Source organism: Fusarium coffeatum, assembly GCF_003316985.1.
Source record: "Fusarium coffeatum strain FIESC_28 chromosome Unknown BRIP53273_contig_131, whole genome shotgun sequence".
Taxonomy (NCBI): Eukaryota; Fungi; Ascomycota; class Sordariomycetes; order Hypocreales; family Nectriaceae; genus Fusarium; species Fusarium coffeatum.
This window is the reverse complement of record NW_022157924.1, coordinates 1,031-20,535: the sequence shown is the minus strand read 5'-3', so window position 1 is coordinate 20,535 and position 19,505 is coordinate 1,031. Positions and strand designations below refer to the sequence as shown.

Here is a 19,505-nt window from a genome sequence, read left to right as displayed (position 1 = left end):
ATGACTTGATGAGACCGCGCACCCTTGTTGAGGTGTTGTCGTTCTGTCGCGTCGTTTATGCTCGCGTGTTTGGTCAAGGCACTTTACGCGTATTCAGTCACCGTTGGTGGAGTTCAGCTGTGCGCGATGGCAATTAAGCTACTAAAGTCTATCGATGGCAAGTCACTCGAGGAACAGCAGATGATGATCAAAGACCGATGGTCGATTGTGAAGGCAGCTAACTGGCTTGCCGTTTAATGTACAGGCCCGACTGTAAAAACACTTGTTCCTCGTTGAACGCCTTGATTATTCCCCTAATCGTGATATCCCTCAAAGCAAAAATTCATAATCCTTCCCGTACCCCATGTCAATGACTATCGCTTAGTTGCGCTCGCCTCGGAGGCGGCGGGCAAGCTGGATGTCCTTGGACTGGATGGTGACACGCTTGGCGTGGATGGCGCAGAGGTTGGTGTCCTCGAAGAGGGAGACGAGGTAAGACTCGACGGACTCCTGAAGAGCACCAATGGCGGAGGACTGGAATCGGAGATCAGACTTGAAGTCCTGGGCAATCTCACGGACCTGTTCAATGACTGTTAGCTGATGCCATGTGATGATGTGGCGTTCGAGTGATGCTTACCAGACGCTGGAAGGGGAGCTTTCGGATGAGGAGCTCAGTCGACTTCTGGTATCGTCGAATCTCACGGAGAGCGACGGTACCGGGCTTGTAGCGGTGAGGCTTCTTGACACCTCCGGTAGATGGGGCGGACTTGCGGGCTGGTGAAGAAGTTAGAGACGAAGGTCATGATGAAGACGCGTGTCGCGTCAAGTCGCGGTGAGGATGAGAACTTACCAGCCTTGGAAGCGAGCTGCTTGCGAGGGGCCTTGCCACCAGTGGACTTGCGGGCGGTCTGCTTAGTGCGAGCCATTGTTGATGATTGATGTGAAGATGTGAATGAAGTTGTCGATGTTGATGAAGAAGTTGTTGATGGTTGTGGGGGTGGAAGGCTGAAGTGTGGGTGTGTGATGCAGAAGGAAAAGTCGAGAGAGGGAGCAGGCGGGGGGAATCCTTTATACCTGTGGCTCTAGGCGGCGGCTGATTGACTGCTGTGGACCGTGCGGGCTGATTGGAGTGCGTTTTGCCTGATCACCCACCGAAAATGGAAAAATGGGTCCATGCAAAATGCGCTGCAAAAAAAAAGCATCACGCGTGCCGAATTTCCATTGGCCCAAAAATCTTCCACGCAGCCAGAATGCTCCACGCTTTGTGGCCCAGCCTTTTTTGATCTGATCTGTGTTTGTTTGCCAGGCAGCCTAGCAGCCAATGGCGAAATTCCTGAGATGGGTAACGCTTGTACTGTAGTCAGGCACCTGAGGGCTGAGGCAAAAAGAGCATCCCGGGGAAACGGGCCAGATTCTGGGGAACGTTCAAGGTACTGACTAAGATAGATGCAGAGAGTACGTAAAGTATCGTGACTTCATGTGAGGCTTGTAGATACAGTCGTAGTAGCTACTGGATTATCGCACTGCCTAGATTGCATTTACTGTACTATTATTTACTGTCTTGTAAGGTATCCTAATTCTGACTGTCTCTATTGTCTGTAGTTGTGTAAGTATAAACGCTTTCAATGTGATCGATTTTATATGTCGCTATACTTTTAACCTTTGGTTTCTATACCCAAAATTTATTCGGTTCAAGTCTTCTGCCTACATTAAACAATGTATCGTTGTGTTGCTATGTCGTTAGTTGTTTGGGTGTCCAACGTCTCACATCATTTGCTCTTAGCTATCAAGACATATACTACAACAGCACTCCAGGTATTGCTTGGAAAATTCACCACAAAGCACGAGAGACTAAACAACATACAACTATCACTCAGTATTAAGTCACATATCATTCATTCAACAATAGGATGGGCTCAGCATGATCTCGTAGAACAAAAAAAGCATCGCTTACCCTGAACGACACAGCTGGTAATTAGTTCATGGCCTGGTATCCATATCCGTAACTCTGGGATATAACATCCATGCATGCCAGACCACCCCGCTTTCGAAAATCAACTGTGACCGAATTTTTAATTCGCTGGCGCCAATTTTCGCGTCACTGATCGCGTCGTGCAGCAGGGATCAAGATCACAGAGTGGATCCGCTCAACTGATCACGAACCCGGCCCACTCGTACTTAAGTCCTCGCACTCCCGCCCTCCACTGCTACACCTCATACTTTATCACTTTCACCCACCGACTCTATATCTATCACACTTCAGTATACACCAAGCGTGTATATCTTGATCATCACACACAACTTTCACATCCCCCAACCTTAAACAATATGACTGGACGTAAGTGGCCTTTTCCCAACACTTCACACATGCACACCGCATCGCTCGACTTTGCAACATGCACATCCCATCTTGACGCGTCCAATGACGCGCTTTGCAATCATACCCATCAAGACATCAGTACTGACATTTAATCAACAGGCGGCAAGGGCGGCAAGGGTCTCGGCAAGGGCGGTGCCAAGCGCCACCGAAAGATCTTGCGAGACAACATCCAGGGTATCACCAAGCCTGCTATCCGACGTCTCGCTCGTCGAGGTGGTGTCAAGCGTATCTCTGCTAGTAAGTCTATACATCGCCTTACCGTACATTTCAATGTCTAACCACGCGCACAGTGATCTACGAGGAGACCCGCGGTGTCCTGAAGACCTTCCTCGAGGGTGTCATCCGTGATGCCGTCACCTACACCGAGCACGCCAAGCGAAAGACCGTCACATCTCTCGACGTTGTCTACGCCTTGAAGCGACAAGGCCGTACCCTCTACGGTTTCGGTGGCTAAGCGCGTTTTGTTTTACATGCCTGTTACGAATCTTTGCGGTCGACTGCTTGCTGCGCAGGACCTTGTAGGGTGTTTCATGATGACATATGGGTCCGGTATTGTTTTTTGGGTGTTATGTACCATAAGGGAATTGGGGGATTGCATTCAGGGATAATCGAAAAGGCCCTCGAGGCGATATTGACCACCACCATGCTTGCCATTGAACACAACGTGACTGTAGACGCGTTCAAAAACACAGACGCGGCCAACGCGGTCCGACTGTAGCGGTGCGAAGCTGTTGGTGTTGAACGTGTAGTGTCCGTTTCGTGGCACGTTTGGCTCCTGCTGGACCCACGTACCTAGTTGTTAGGTAAGGTACTATTTGAATGTTGTATGTATGGAGATGTTACATCCATGCATGAATAACTGTTCGCGCACTAGGATGTTGGGATCATGCCGTTGTACATGTAGTTACTTGTATGCCGGGCTGCAGATGCTCACATCCATATGCAATGAGCCGCAGGTCCTGTATTAATAGAGAGGGTTGAATTATAGTTAAGCTTACTGACATGGCCCTGTGGTTCCGCCGGTCCTCTCAGTCACGACAAAACGATTTCGGACAGATTGGGTATAGATGTAGAAGTACAATGTCGGATCTGCGATCTCAGCATCTCGGTCGATCAAGGTAGTACTAGGGAATTGCGTGGTTGGGATGAAATATCCTGCGATGTGATGGTTGAACAACTCTTTGGCCTACAGATCAAGCTCACATGTATCGCCTCGCAATACAAGACATTCAATCCCATGGTTACAAACAAGAAACGCGCTCAATGGGAACATCTGTCTCCGGACAGTAAAGATTCAAGTGTTGAGTTCCCCGTGTCACCGAAGATGGATTTTGGTCAGAATCTTACCCTACAGCACCACACACCCTTGGCCGGATCCCCAGGTGCGATATAGCAAACCCAATTCATGGCTATCATCAGTGTTATGCCGCTTGATTGATGAGTCATATCCACAAGTTTTACCAGATAAAGTGTATGGCAATACTCGTCACCACAGCTATGTTTGGCCATGATTGATTATGCAACCTAATTCTAGATCTGCCCCAGTAGCGTATTGCATCCATTTTGGCAAACAATCTCGACCAAACCCTCTTAAAATTGCTGAGTCACTGGGTCACAAGATGAGACAAGAAAGGAGTCATCCTTGGCCATGTCAATGTCAACACAACATCAATACAGTAGTAACCGTCTTGTCAGTCGGCCGAATATTTCGGGTGACGGAGCCTACGGGTGGCGAGATCAAACGATCGGCAGGCCTGGACCACGTGGGAGTTGACTAAAATTAGAGGTTGCCACACTAAGATCTGGGGTGAATCTTTATGCACCACAAAGGTACTAAGGTATACTGTACAGTACAGTAATGAGTACTAGTACCTGACATCGGGATCCATTGCTGATCTTGCTCATGCTTAGAAAGAAACAAGAAGAAGAAGAAGAAGAAGAAGAATAATAATGCTGGTATGTACTGTAGGCTTAGCCCATGGCGCGAATGCGAAAGCGAATGCGGCTGTACCAATTCACTTGAAAAGAATAAGTAAGAGATGGATTCGGACAACCATTAAAACCCGACGGCGACGGAAATAATGGCTGACCGATGGTTCCATCCGGCAGTGCCCGGTATTTGTCACTACCGACATAGAACTAGGTACCTAGAACTCGTAATAGCCCTACTAAGCCATAACAGACAGCACAAACGGAGTTGCCGAACATGGGATGGGGACTTTCCTTTTCCATTTCGAGACATGTATAATCACGAAACACCTTACGCATTCTCCCGGAATTGATCAACTCTTTCGCCCAGCCTTACCAGGGAAGAACAGGCACGGCCGCAGCTGCTTACATGCAACTTATAGGGCTCCCTTCACTGTAACGTCGCTTCATGCAGGATGTCGAACGGATACCGGAAAAATCAACGACCTGGAGCTTAGTTGACTGGCAATTATGTGGCTTGAAGGGCTACACCACTGGTGTATAGGATATAGGATTCAACATAGGATACCCAGGTACTACTCATCTGCCATCGCTGACAGAACATTGGGCCTGTCTCAAGAGTGATGATGTTGGGTGGCTAATCTCTAACTTAAGCCGCAGCCGTAGTCTCAGCCTTTTCAGCCCGTGAAGTTAAGTGTATACAATGTTGACTTCTCCTAAAAAGGACAGGTCAAATACCTATACACCTTGGTAGTTCAGTTCGGTCCATAATGGCCACGTATATGACTTACATGGCGGTACTGTACGCAGAGCAGCTGGTTCCTTCTCCATACTTGACCAGTTCAACAATTCAAACACGCCCAAACCTCGCAGGCAGACACAATGTGTGTAATAATGTGTTCTTGTATCATGTGTAGCCCCGGTGCGTATCTCGGGAGATGGTGATGGACAGTTAAAGAGCCGGCCAGTTAACATACTAAAATATAATACAGCAGCTGAGGTTTAACCAGTATTGATATATAATATGTTCAAAGAAGCTGCCGAGTTGTAAATCTCTCTACGTCGCCCATCAATCAATATGATTCTTTTTCTTTAACCTGAGCCTTATAACGATATCTCACTCGAGACTGATCAAGGTTATAAAGCTAAAAAAACACATACCTTTTCAATACTAACACATTGAGCCACCATGACCGTGGCTTCAACAAGATAAAACTCTCTCAATAGAACCACAAAGCTTATAAAATAACTTCTCTAAATCTTCAGCTTTTTGGCCCATATAAAGAAGTCCCTGACCTTACTTCCCTCAATCAATGCAATTAGTCGACCTATTTGACATAAAATCGAGAGCACCGCTCATGATATCGAGTTACTCCAAACAAGTGGCCAGTATAAGTCAGACAATCGAGGTGCGTCATATACATGTTGGAAGCTATAAATCCTAAACAAAAACAAACTGAAAATTGTCAACAGATGACCATACAGTTCTGCAACAGTTGTGGGAACCTGCTTCCCACAACGCAAGACTTGAAGACGAAGTGCGACTGCTGCGGGAAGGTGGCCAACAGTATGTACCTGTATGCATATCGCTTGGTTTTGTATGCGTGACTAAAGCACTGACTTAGACACTTTGCTGGGCATCTCCAGCATTTCCACCACGGACAATGTACCTTCAGCACTGCAGAACAAGCCATGGATCAACATGCCCAAGAATATACCGACGCCACCACTGTACAAGGGTAAACCGATACCACAATTGCTCCAGGCAGATGTGAAGTGTCATGAATGCGATGAGCAGTGTGTGCAGTATGTTGCTCTTCCATTAGGGAATGCAGACGAAGGAACGAGAATATATTACTCTTGTGTAGAGTGCGAAGCGAGGTGAGTTCAGCCCATGTCCCGCTGCGATTCAATTCTCATAAGACTTTAGGTGGCACGTGGATAAGCGAGGTTCATAAAGTTTCTGGGAGAGTTGAAGGCGGCGATCAAGAAGCCCGGGCCAGTGATGTCCATAGCCCAAAGCCCATAGGCTCCAAATTTGATACTCAGGTTATCTCTCCATCATGAGCCTCGCCTACTGGCATACTTTATAAAATTCGGTCCTGGTACACAGGCTTTCAAACACAGTCGACGCCTCCATCATGTACCATGGCATAGCCTCATCAAGTGACGGTGAAGCCGAATATCACGACATGTGTTCAGTCTATAAGAGATTACAATAACGAGCTGTAGCTGTGCTGCCAATAGCATATGTCCATGCCCAAGTAGCTACTAACGTAATGTATATTAACAACCTTGAATGTATACTAATATTGAAGTCGCGATTAACCAGACGTAGATAAGTAATGTGCAGTATACCTCTAGTTTTGTACTGTACTGTATAGGAACAATGGAACATTTTCGGGTGGTTTGTTTAAACCAAAACCGAGCATGATGGAAATTATGGCTTTAGCGATGCGTCGGCCGATAGGACCGTTACATGTAAGTCCTGGGCAGTTAATTCGTGTACATTGATGAAGGCCGAGGAGGTACTGTAGTCTAACTGACGTTAGTAGCTGGGTTGATCCCCCCCCACACACGGAGAAGCCGAACCGGAAAAGCTGGAATATGGAGATAAGATCTAACTATCTCCTAGTCTAGACTACGACTACCATATGCTATGCCCAACAGCCCAACAGTAAAGGAAAGCTATGTTAAAAAATGGAAATGGAAATGTCAGAACTAATGCATGGAAGTGTTCCTTGTCCAACCTAGAACATGTTTATCATGATCGGCCAACGTCTCGGCCACTGTACACTCGGCCGGTACATACAGCCCTGTCCAACTGACTGCCTGCAAACGAGGGAGTATGCCAGACCATAGGTAGCTGCTTATCTGCAGCTTTCTGCGATGCAACTTGAAATAGTTGGTTGAAGACTAGTAATTGTAATTCGTCTAGCCAACAAGTCCCGGGCTTCAAGGTTGAGTAGCAGATACGGTAATGGAATGACATGACATGACATGTATAGAAGTGACAATTAGACACGCTCCTGTGTACTTCAGCGCCTCAACGATGGAACAACTATCTTCTGGATGCTCTCTCAATGGACCCAATGTTTCCAATATCAGTAGAAGCATTAGACGCTCTAGTCTTCTGGGGATAGGTCGAGCTCAGACTTGGAAGAATGAAGTGGCGGATCGCGCGGCTCCAGCCGCTACCGTTGCGGATCTATCGGGCCTCCAGCCTTACAATACGCGGAGTTGAGTCCACTAGGTTAGTAGGTACTGTACTGTAGATGCCTCTCCACGCTCTCGGACCGGTAACTCATGATTACTGACTTGTACTGTATCCTATAGTAGGTCTAGTAGTTATGAGGTGAACTTCTGTTTGACTGCAACAAACTGATTAAGTGCAGTTAAGTCAAAACAACTCAACTGCCTGCATCGGATATGTACCGCAGTGTCTTGCCTATCAGAGGATATATGCTGCAGCATCTTCCTCTTGCATTTCCACATTGAGAAATGGCGTCCGAAGACGAGTAAAAAATAAACAAAATCTAGGATAAAGACTTTAGCTACTCCCCTTCTCGGGTGGTCCGTCGCTGTATTCCTAGGCATATGCGGAGAAACACAAGACAATGAAATTTTATTATGGGTACATGATCGATCTGGCCAACTTAAAAATAACTAGACTACCCATTCTAAACCGGAGTGTTGGGTGAATGTGGCTTAGCAGTGCGGTCAGCCACACACATAATTGGCTGGGCATTGGTTCCGATAGAATCCGATAGCCTCTACAGGGGAATCACTTACTGTGACTGTAGCGGATCGGTCAGGCCGAGAACGCTCCATGTCACTTGTCCTACCTTCCTACCAAAACGGTTCCTGATTTGCTTGGTAGGGTATACTCTCGGTAAATGCTGGGATGTGTTCCTGCATCACAAGTCTATTGTACAGTACAGTGCTTTTTGTCCATTGCATTGGATATCATGATAGCTTGTTGAGTAATGCTAGGAAAAATTTTCTTGTTCATGCCTGGTTTTTACCCTTTTGTCAGCGGTTAATTCCCGTAGGGGTTACTGTCTGATGGCCCTGGAGAATCATGCGAGGTATCCGGACTGAACAGGCAGAAGAAGAGAGGAACAGACACATGCCCTGTCACCCAATTAAGTGTGTCATACGACAAGCACACCGATGAAGCTGCTATTTTGCTACACTTCTGGCTTGCACTCACTAGACTGATCGAGAATGTGCAGCTCATCTAACAGTACATGGGCATATAGGAATGCAAAGCCGTGGTGAGTCAATTAATACGGGGATAAGTCTCATGTGACCCTCAACATACTATGTCGGACTCATCATGTGATGACAAATGGAGTAGTCCAGAGCTGTGTAATCCGAGATAGACTCAGATAGAGTGTGGCGGAAGCTCAAACGTGGCACAGACAGCAGATGACAAACCATGAGTTGTGGCTGTGCGGGACGCAACCAAGGTAGCGAGCGCAGTGACGGGATAGAACTGTAGCCAGGCCAAAGGGATCGGCGGGGCTAGACTACGTCAGTGGAACCGCTCAACAAGCAGTGAAAAACTTGAGTTGTGCTAGGGCAGGCTAAGATTTTCCTGAGCAGCGTCAGAGGTTCAAGGCATTGGGACAGCTCATTGGGCACCGTCTCTGATGGGCCTTTATCGGCGTCAGAGCCCTGCAGCCCGGGAGAAAGCTAGACTTGGCCCTTCCATAGAGAGCTGGACGCTGGGAAAACCCAACCGAGACGTACCTACGTACAGTACCCTGCCTAACCCCTGCGACACCACAGTACATACAGTACGGTAGGTACCTGATGCTGAGCGGGTGGGCTCGCTTGTCCGCGCTGCGGGAGGCTTAGGTTTAGGGGAGGGAACCTCGGACCCGAAATGACTAACAAGACCTCGCGCTTCGTGTTCTGTAGATGCTTTGCTTGGCTCGCGAGGTGAGAGACGTATTTGAAATCAGTTCATAGATTTCGGAGAAGCACGATGCCGTCAAGTAGAAGCCAGTAGATTGATGCAACCTTGGTTGGAGAAGCATCCGGAAGCGACCTGAAGCATTGAGAAGATCAGCAGCGATATAGTCATAACGAATGGGGATCCCAGACATCATCAGCATCATCCATGATCAATCAGCCATCATTCATCAGGAAAGAGACACTACGTAGCACATTACAGTATAGTATAGGCCTAGCCTAGCCTAGCCTACAGGAGGTACTGTACGTAGGGGAAGAAAAGGAAGAAAACGGCTCTGGCCTGATGATTGTCCACACCATTACCTAGGTACTTCCTTCACAACCTGACGACCTTTACATGCCACATCTGGTGAGACACGCCCCTCCATTTCGCTCATCGCTCGAGATCCGTCAACAATCCACCCCCTTTACGACTCGGCGCGGCCTGTTTCTTTTTCTGGGTCCAGCATCCGGGTCTTAGCCAACCAGTCATGTCTCGGAAAGTCCAGCCTCGGCCCTGCTATGTACATCATAGAGTGGGTCTAAGGGTCTTGCAAGTCTCGACTGGAGAGGGGTGCATCTAGAACTTTAATTCCATGCACTTAAAGTACCGTCCGTACACAAGACCGTCGATACCAAGCAGGATCCATCATCTGTCTTTTAGCTTCCATCTATAAGTTCCTACATTGTTGGAAAGTCCCTGCTTCTTTAAAAGACGAGCCTTCCCGCCTTTCGCCACTTCTTTCCCAACCTTAAACTCAACTCTTCTTTACAACATCATCATGTTATCGATCCCTCGACTACAACAGCAACAGCATCAACTCCAACTCCAACAACTCCAGAACAACTCTACCAACTCTCAACACCAGTATCCCTACGCACAAAATTGCCACGCCGAATATAACGCTACCTCTTACTCGGATCTTCCTAGATCGAATTACGACGACGAGATTGCTGCCCTGAGCCAGCAACTACCAACACATCTCATGCAGGGAGAAACCTGGGGCGGACTTGCCCAGCAGACCCCAAGACCATCTCGGGGAGCTCACCAGCGGGAATCCTCATTGTCATCGCTTGGGTCATCTACGGCGGGACCCGCCTCTCCCTTTAACAGCCACACATCGAACCCATACATTGCTGTCACAGACGCCAACGATCAAAGTAACCAAACCTCGCACTACCAACTCTCGAAATCGTTGACTCCATTCACTGGCTACCAGGCCTGCGGAGGAATGGAGCAGCAGGCTATGCCTGACATGGCATATCCTATCACGCTTCCTGGTCCAAGCAGCAAGCCGAGAATGGATCGAGGTTTGATGCAAGCTCCTGATTTTTCTGGTGGCTGTACGCGATCACACCCTGCTTCGGTGGCGAGTTCAATTGCAGGTGACTCACCTGCCACTCCTACTGTTGGCGAGGCTGAAACCGCAGACAGAAGACGAAAAGGTAAAGAGTTGCTCGGCAAAGATCTTATGAACAAATACTCACATTCTGACCTTGTAGCCTTTCCAAACCCCCCAAAACTCGACAGAACCATGACAGATGTGTATGCCGATGAGCTCTACAGCCCTAACTTCGCCATCACATCTACGCCACCATCGCAAGCTCAAGTATCAGTGTCACCTACAAACGACGTCTTCAGTCAGAGACTTCATGCGGCGAACAGCCAGCATCTCAGCGCTGCTCACTCACCAGCCTCCAGCACTTCACGGGACAGATCACCGTTCCGCACTGGCTCGCCTCTGGCACCTTCACCTGCTCATGACTTTGGAAACCCCAACCTTGCACAGAATCTGCCTTTCAACAGTGCTCAGCGCATGCGTGAGCAGACCAAGGCTCATCAAGAGGCACAGTTCATGCAGCAACAGATGAACTTGAAGCAGGAACCTGAGACACCCAAAACCATCTCCCCCAAGGATGCCATTCTGGAGTTCAACGAGCCCGAGGGCGACAATAACTTCCCTCTTTTCCCTCCGGATGCGTCTGGCTTCGGCATGGAACAGTTTCCAAAGTCAATGATGAGTTCTCAAGAGTCGATTCCTGACACGCACGCTCAAAACCACTTCAATTTTCTCCCACCCCACGGCGCCAATGGTATCTCTGTCCCACAGCAGTACCCATTCATTGCACACACCACTCGAATTAGCCACGATACACCGCCACGCCTAAGCTCAGCTGGATCGAGTTCAAATGGATCAAGAAACACGACTCCCGCAACCCGTCCAGTCAACACTGCTGCTGACGGTGGCACTTATACCTGCACATATCACGGCTGCACTCTACGATTTGACACACCAGCACAACTACAGAAGCACAAGCGAGAAGGTCATCGTCAGACACAGACATTGGGTCCTGCTAGACCTCGAGATATCGGCATGACAACATCAGCAATGCTGAACAGTCAAGCCGGTCCTCATCGTTGTGATCGAATCAACCCAAGCACCAACAAGCCTTGCAACACTGTTTTCTCCCGACCCTATGATCTCACACGTCACGAAGATACCATCCACAACGCCCGCAAGCAAAAGGTGCGATGCGACCTTTGTACGGAAGAGAAGACATTCAGCCGTGCAGACGCTCTTACCAGGCATTACCGGGTATGCCATCCTGATGTGGAACTCCCAGGCAAGCATAGACGACGTGCCGGAGCTTAAACTAGAGCTGTCCAGTGCCTGAAAGAGTATACTGCAAACCTATCCGCGACCCACGACCCCTGAGGGCTATTCCAAACTGCATACCAAACTAATGGCGGATGAAGGGTCCGGTGTTGGATGATGCTACATGACGTGGACCACCGTCAAACCAAGGCTTGGCGCATGTGGGTCGATCGTCGCAAGGCTTCAAGTCGCTCGAATCGGGTTGGATAATCAAGAGCCCAACACGATAGAGCCCCGGTCTCTAATGCGGGAATGTGGGTCCAAGGGTCCTTCCTGCAGGAAGGGTCTTTTTCACTGACGTCACGACCTATCCATCCCTTACGGCTGTGACATCACATGGCTCCGCCCAGGTCTCAGTCATCCACCAGCATCGTTCCCCGACACTCCCTGATGATGACATGGCGCCCGTCATGGAAACCACACGATACGCAACGCAACGCAATGCTGTGCAACGCAATTTATCTGTGCTTGGTTATCCCCATCCATCATCATCATCATCATCATCATCATCATCATCATCATCCTCCAACCACCCACCGGCCATCAGCTAGGATCTATCCACCATCCGTACTCACTGTAATGGATTTGTACCATGTACTTCTACCCTGGTTTTAGTCGTTTGTTTGTTTTGTTTGCGTCTAATCGAAGAGCATGGAAGACAGCGGATGTTAATCCGCGCACCACTTTTGATTTTGTATATTATGCAGCGTTTATTGTCTACACATATTATGAGTGGATCTTATACAGTTCTATTGGAAGGATGTCTGGCTGGCCAGGACCACATTGTCACGAGTATTATTGAGGAAAGACTTGAGAAAAAAAAAGGGAACATGGGTCTAGACAAAAAGGAGCGTTAAGGTTGATTATAGCGTTGTATTTTGATAACGAATTTACGATCATGCCATTCATTGATTCCGACGCTGTCCTATTGTGAAGTCCTATCATCATCATTACTGCAGGTGTTTAACTGAGACATCGTTGCGGATAAGGTCTTGTGCTGTAGATTGGCAGAATATCAAGGAATGGGTACAGTATCAAGCATGATGTATTGCAATGATGCAAGCCATATTGCTTTTAGTAGGGACCATTAATACAGTATCATTCAGGGATATGGATATCAAGCAATCCATTTCATTTCAGAGGCTAATAAACGGTCGGCGCTAATACTGCAGATCAGACCCATGCGACTCGATCATTGATATGCACTGATGATGGAATTAAGCTGATCAACATCATATCCAGCCTGGCCCAGCTCATGGTCCATGCTGTTGTTGTAAGGGACCAAGACATTACATTGCATTGCATTATATTATAGTACATATGCATGCAGACACAAGTCAGTACCCCTTCTGACGTTGCCAAACGTCAAATTGTTTGCTTTGAGTTGATAGATCTAAACGTTGACTATCTTTGTGTATATGAATCATTTTATGCAATGCCCTCTGCGAATTAGCACGAGCAGGTACTGCAGCATGCCAAAAACCTTTTACAATCTGCTATGTTTAGTTTGTGTTGCGTAAATAGAATCAGGAGCTCATCCATCTGTCATGTCATGGCCCAGATTGTGGTCCCCACCCTTGACGCAATGTAGTACAGTTTAGGTAGGGCTAGGACGGGAGGGGTTGACATGTTCCTTCGCGGCACGGCATAGTGACAGTCTGAATAACGTCACTCACTGCTGGGAGATTTTGTCCCCCCCTTAGCTTTACCAAATGCAGCAATCTAAGGCCGCACGACGTAGTACTGGCCAGCAACCTCGTCTGTAAACAGTTTGACATAGTGTTTCAATTTCTTTCTACAGTACCTAGGTATGTATCTTACCGACGGGATTCCCTTTTCCCCACCGAGAACGCCGTCATTTCCATCCACCATGATCCTAGGTGGTCCTCGACTCCTCGTAAATTCGATATATCCTTACGTCGTCATCGACAGTCAAGACCTCCTTACTCGCCTAGGACAGCTGCCCGGGCGTCCTTGTACAGTGGGGTAATGCCCGTCCACAACTCGAACTGAAACGACAAGATTAGTTTTGTGAAACTTGCTGAGAACTATGACGATTTGCTTACCTGATACCATCCCTGAGATGAAAGCACCTCGAGCCCGGGGATCGTAGTCCAGTTGCCTGCATCCTCTGCCAGCTGCATGATTGGGGTATGGCTTGGCTTGTATGCCATCTCAAGAAGAACTCGACATTGTCCGTCAGTAGCTGGTCTGCCGAGAACAACAGCAACTAGCTCTCGAAGGCTGGCGTCGATAGGCCGATCAGCTGGAATCGTGCTTATGACAACCCCTAAGGCTGACGATACTTTGTCAGCAGCTGAAGCCTCGCTGAGTCCTTCAAGTTGATAATCCTGTGGAAAGTCGGCAACAAGTGCATCGGCCTTTTCTTGGTTACGAGCGGCAATGTAGATGGGACCAAATCCTAGTGAGTGAAGCGCAAAAATGGCTGCTCGAGTGGTACCTCCTGAACCTACCACCATGGCCGCTGCCTTGCTATCTGCACCTGCTTGTTCCTCAATGCCAGCGTCGCGGAGAGCGTGGACCATGCCCTTCCAATCTGTATTATCTCCTAGAAGGCGGCGGTGACCCTTGATATTGGGTTTTCCCAAAGGTACCACGGTATTGACCGCCCCAATGGTGCGGGCTGCATCCGAGAGCTCGTCGACCTGGCCCATAATGTCCAGCTTGAGAGGGATAGTCACTGAGGCACCGCCAAAATCGGGAGACTTGAGGACATCACGCACGTCCTCAATGTTGTCGGTTTCAAGACGGTGATACTCATGGGGTAGACCGGTCTGGCCGAAGAGAGTATTATGGAGAGCAGGTGAACGCGAAGCTGCGATTGGCTTTCCGAACAAGTAGAAGTTATAAGAGTCCAAGTCTCCCAGTAATGCCAAAGCTCGACGAATGTCGGCCGCAGACATCTGGCCAGGCGCGGCCTTGAAAGGGAGAGCTGGGTGAGATACAGGTGTTAGGAAACGATTGAGTACACGACTTAGCTTGCCTGCTTTGCCCATGTTCATGGCAATCATAGGAGTCTTCTGTGCTTCCTGCATCCTGGCTTTAAACTTGGCGAGGTCGAAATTATCCTCTGGGGTACGAGCAATGCCGACAAGCTTAATAATATCACCGTATTGCAAGGCACGGTTGTAGAACTGGATCCAGGAGGCGTTCTTCCATGACATGGTACCCTTGGGGTCATGGTGCGAGGCAATGATGTGGGAATAGCCACGAGACTCTGTTACAATTTGGATGACGTGGTCTGGGAGAGTCATCTCGACATCAATATACTCCAGTCCCATCCGCAAGGCCAGGCGGTAGAGTTCGAGACCCTCTTCGTAAGCCTGATCGGGGAATTTACCCCCTTGTGACTCGGTTCGCAAGGTGAAGACAATGGGCTTCTTTGCAGACGCCCGGAGAGTAGAAATCTGTCGGATAACGGAGTCAACCGAACGATCTTGGAGGAGGTCTACCCTTAGTTCGACTGCATCGGAGCCAACCACGACCTGTGGCACAAGATCCACAGCTTCGTTCACATCAGGCACAGTCAATGATACAAAGAAGCTGTGATCCTTGTTTAAAACGTCCTTGAAGTGGGAGTTCTTGCCCGCAATTGAATGGACGAACTGCTGGAAATCGTGGGGGATCTCCGTTTTACAGCCAGATGATTCCGAGTGCGGGCTATAGTAGAGATGGGTACTGCACTCGTTGTAAAAGTCCTTGCGGCGTAAATAAACTTGCCGGATCTCGCTTGTGTAAGCTGGTCGAGTTTTATCTCGGTTGAGATATTCAACAACTTGCTCGGTATCACGGTGAACCAACAGCACGTTGCCGCCATTCTTTCCGTAACTCTTGAGCAGATCTCTAGCCTCGGGAGTCTCCACAAGACCACCGCCACATGAGAAGACATAGCCAGTTTTGTTCTTCTCCATAACGTCTCGCAAAAGAGCCAGTTCGTCGGCGCGGAAACCCTCCCACCCGCGGTCTCCCCTAATCATTTCAGGGATGGTACACCCCGCTCTCTTTTCGAGCTCCTGGTCCAGATCGATGAATTTCCAGCCTAGAATTCTGGCCATCCAGTTACCAGCAGTGGTCTTGCCCGCACCTCGCATCCCGATGATGAAAACGGATCGTTCCAAAGTGGTGTCTTTGCTCTCTTGATCATGGATATCAGAATGGGACTCATGGCCGACCATATCAACCTTGAAAACTTGCGATAGGATGTCCCACCACCCAGGCCATGTTTTGCCGACACATTCTCGCTCAGTGACGACGACAGGACCCGGAGACGCAACTGCCAGAACGCTGAAGCTCATTGCGACACGATGGTCATCGTAACAATGAATGCCAACTTCTGGCACCGAGACACCACCATCTTGACCCTTTCCGACTACCTCAATACCGTCTTCAAGCTCACGGCATTGTACACCGAACTTAGCAAGCTGGTCTTTCATAGCGGCGATACGGTTGCATTCCTTGACCCGCTGGTTGGCGATGCCCGTGATTCGGGTTGTCCCAGAAGCTACGGCAGCCAAGACTGACGCTGTGAGGAAGGCATCTGTCATCGGTTCCATATCCACATGGGGCAGAGCTTTGAGTTGACCAGGGGTTGGCCCAGTAACAGTTGTAGAGTGGTCAGATTGCTCAACAGAGCAACCCATAGGCTGCAAAACATCAACGGCAAAGCGAGCATCGCCCTGTAAAGACTTTGAGCCGATATTGGGGATCGTGCATTTAGTACCGGTGATGGCGGCGACTGCCAGAGGATAAGTCGCCGAACTTGCGTCACTCTCAATTGTATACTCGGGGGGGTTCTTGTAGGTACCCTGAGGGATGTGATAGGTGTTGGGCTCTTCGGAAGAGACCTTGACATTGATACCGAATGACGCCATCATGGCAAGAGTCATATCAATATAAGGTTGAGAGATAGGCTTGCCTCCGACAAGACGTAACGTAACAGGATTCTTTGCATAAGGTGCAGCCATGAGAATTGAAGAGACATACTGGGAGGAGATAGTCGCGGCAAGCTCGATATCGCCTCCTTTGAAACCACCAGCGGCATCGACTCGCAAGGGTAGACTATTCTCTTTGCCGAGATACTCAATCTCAACGCCGTTTGAACGCAGGGCGTCTACCAATGCACCGATCGGACGGACCTTCATTCGAGCGTTACCTGTCAGGATATTCGCGCTGACATCGTGTCCGGGGGAGGCCAAGGCCACGACGGTGGTCAAAAAACGGGATGCTGTTCCGGCATTACCCAAATAGAGAGGTTCTTTGCTAGCCTTCAGATTGCCACCTCTGCCTTCTACAACGAGGACTTCTCCAGCTTCTTGCCAGGAATAAGATGCACCTCCGAGTTGGTGGATAGCTGAGAGCATGTATTCGGTGTCATCTGAATGGAGAAGGTTCTTGATACGACAAGTGCCAGAACCAAGAGCTGCTAGTACGAGAGCTCGATTGGAAATGCTTTTAGAACCCGGCGGAGCCACTGTCACGTCCAAATCTTTGGGGACTCCTGGTGTTACTTGAATCGACGATGACAAGATGGTTCGGATAGTCTTGTCGTCGACAACGCTGGCGCGTGGCTCATGGCATTTACCAATAGCAGACAACAGGACAATCTTTTTCTTCTTGCCGTCATTCTTTTTATCGACGCCCATTTTTTCCAACAAAACATCAACTGGGCATTTCTTCCCAGCTGTCAATTTGATGACACGTTTGTCTTGGAGAGAGGTCGGGAGGTCATAACTAGCAATGCATTTGACGAGTCTCGCGACAGCACCTGGGCGCAAAACACCCAAAAAGCGTGCGAGTTCTGCTTCTTTGACCATGCCGATAGCGACAGCTTCACCATGGAGAAGCTGGGGGGTCAAGATAGCCTCAAAGGCGTGACCGATCGAGTGGCCGAAGTTGAGAAGATTGCGAAGACCGCCCTCTCGTTCGTCGCTGGACACGACCTCTGCCTTGACTCCCGCAGAGCCGATAACAATCCTCTTGAGCACATCTCTGATTGGGCCGAGCCGATCATCACCTGTTGAACGGACGCATTCAAGGATGCGAGCTGCTGACTCTTCAAGGACAGTGAACTCAGTCTCGTTCCAGATGGCAGCAGTCTTGATCACTTCAGCCATGCCATTGATGAACTCACGGACTGGCAGGGTCTCGAGGAACGTCAAGTCGATATAGATGCGTTTTGGCTGCCAGAAAGCGCCAACAAGGTTTTTGCCCATAGGTGTATCAATAGCAGTTTTTCCACCGATCGAAGAGTCAACCATGGCGAGCAAGGTAGTGGGTACTTGAACAAAGCGAACACCACGCATAAAGGTTGCTGCAACATAGCCGATCATATCACCCATTACGCCACCACCCAGAGCTATGATAACCGTGTCGCGGGTGCATTGTTGGGAAAGCATCCAATCTTCGATTTCAGCCTTGGTATCGCGACTCTTGGAAGCTTCGCCGGGAGGAATTGTGTAGGTGAGAAGGCGCGTAGCCTTTCCCTGGGATGCCTCTTCGAAGCGACGTTGGAAGGCAGGAACGTAGGAATTGAAAAGATTCGTGTCGGTGATAAGTACATAGGTAGATGTAGGCGTATTCTGGAGCAGATCGTCAATAACAAAGTTGAGCCACAAACCGTGATCAACAATAATGTTGGATTCTCCGAGGATGGAGATCCGAGTAGGACCTTGGCCATCGGATTGAGCCATATTGAATAGCAACAAGCTACAAGAGCTAAAGAGCTGCTTGTTGATCAGAATGGTACAATTGCAAAGTGGTTTGTAAAGCGTCGAATTGGCGGGGCAGGGATTGATTTAGGGTGGTTGGTAGGTAAAATCTAGGAGGGGTCCTCCGATCACGGACTAATCACTAGCTGCAGCCACAGCTAGAACCAAGCTACTGACTCATCTCGTAGTACCTATCTAGGTATAAGAATTTAAGGTTAACTCTTTAAAGGTAAGTTAAAAGTAAAGAAAATAAAAGGTATTAGTTAATATTAATTAATTAATAATTAAAAAATAATCTTTTTTAATATAAGTTAAAATATAAGTTTATTTTATTTTAATTAAATATTATATTATATTATTTTATTATTTTATTATTTTATTATATTTTATAAAAGATATTTTATATATTATTATAATTACTTTATAAAAATTCCTAAGCTTTACTACTTTAATTTTATAATTTAATTAAGCTTTAAGTTATTAAGCTATTATAAGTATTATTACCTTTTTAATTTATATAAATATTAATATAAAAATAAGCTATTTAGTAAATTAACTTATAGCTTAATTTATTAGTATTAACTATAGCTATTAAACTTAACTATTACTAAAGATACTTTCTTTCTTTTATAATTATATTAACTAATAAGATATCTTAGTAAGTTAATTAATTTTTAATTTTTATTATATTTTATTATTTATTAACTTATTTTATAGTAATAATTTCTTTATTTAAATATTATAATATAGTATTATACTACTAAGTTATAATATAGTAGTAATTAAGTTAAAAAGGTATATAATTATAGTTATATAATTTAAATTAATTAAAGCTATAAGCTAGGTCTTTTTTTACTTTAAGTAACTAAACTT

The 19,505-nt window shown here is 47.6% G+C and overlaps 4 protein-coding genes across 4 annotated transcripts; 2 read left to right on the top strand and 2 right to left on the bottom strand.

The window, feature by feature from the left end:
• Positions 1-360: 360 nt before the first annotated feature.
• FIESC28_06038 (uncharacterized protein) lies at positions 361-905 on the bottom strand (the record flags this gene model as incomplete). The annotated part of the gene is made up of 3 exons (XM_031160183.1): positions 361-558; positions 617-753; positions 830-905. The coding sequence occupies 3 exons, from the start codon at positions 903-905 to the stop codon at positions 361-363; spliced, it is 411 nt and encodes a 136-aa protein (XP_031015732.1).
• Positions 906-2,307: 1,402 nt separating this feature from the next.
• FIESC28_06037 (uncharacterized protein) lies at positions 2,308-2,813 on the top strand (the record flags this gene model as incomplete). Its single annotated transcript, XM_031160182.1, has 3 exons — positions 2,308-2,317; positions 2,459-2,596; positions 2,650-2,813. The coding sequence occupies 3 exons, from the start codon at positions 2,308-2,310 to the stop codon at positions 2,811-2,813; spliced, it is 312 nt and encodes a 103-aa protein (XP_031015731.1).
• A 7,216-nt stretch (positions 2,814-10,029) lies between these two features.
• Positions 10,030-11,901, top strand: FIESC28_06036 (uncharacterized protein; the record flags this gene model as incomplete). The annotated part of the gene is made up of 1 exon (XM_031160181.1): positions 10,030-11,901. One exon carries the CDS (start codon positions 10,030-10,032, stop codon positions 11,899-11,901), a length of 1,872 nt encoding a protein of 623 aa, XP_031015730.1.
• Positions 11,902-13,847: 1,946 nt separating this feature from the next.
• FIESC28_06035 (uncharacterized protein) lies at positions 13,848-18,614 on the bottom strand (the record flags this gene model as incomplete). Its single annotated transcript, XM_031160180.1, has 2 exons — positions 13,848-13,913; positions 13,971-18,614. 2 exons carry the CDS (start codon positions 18,612-18,614, stop codon positions 13,848-13,850), a joined length of 4,710 nt encoding a protein of 1,569 aa, XP_031015729.1.
• Positions 18,615-19,505: the final 891 nt, after the last annotated feature.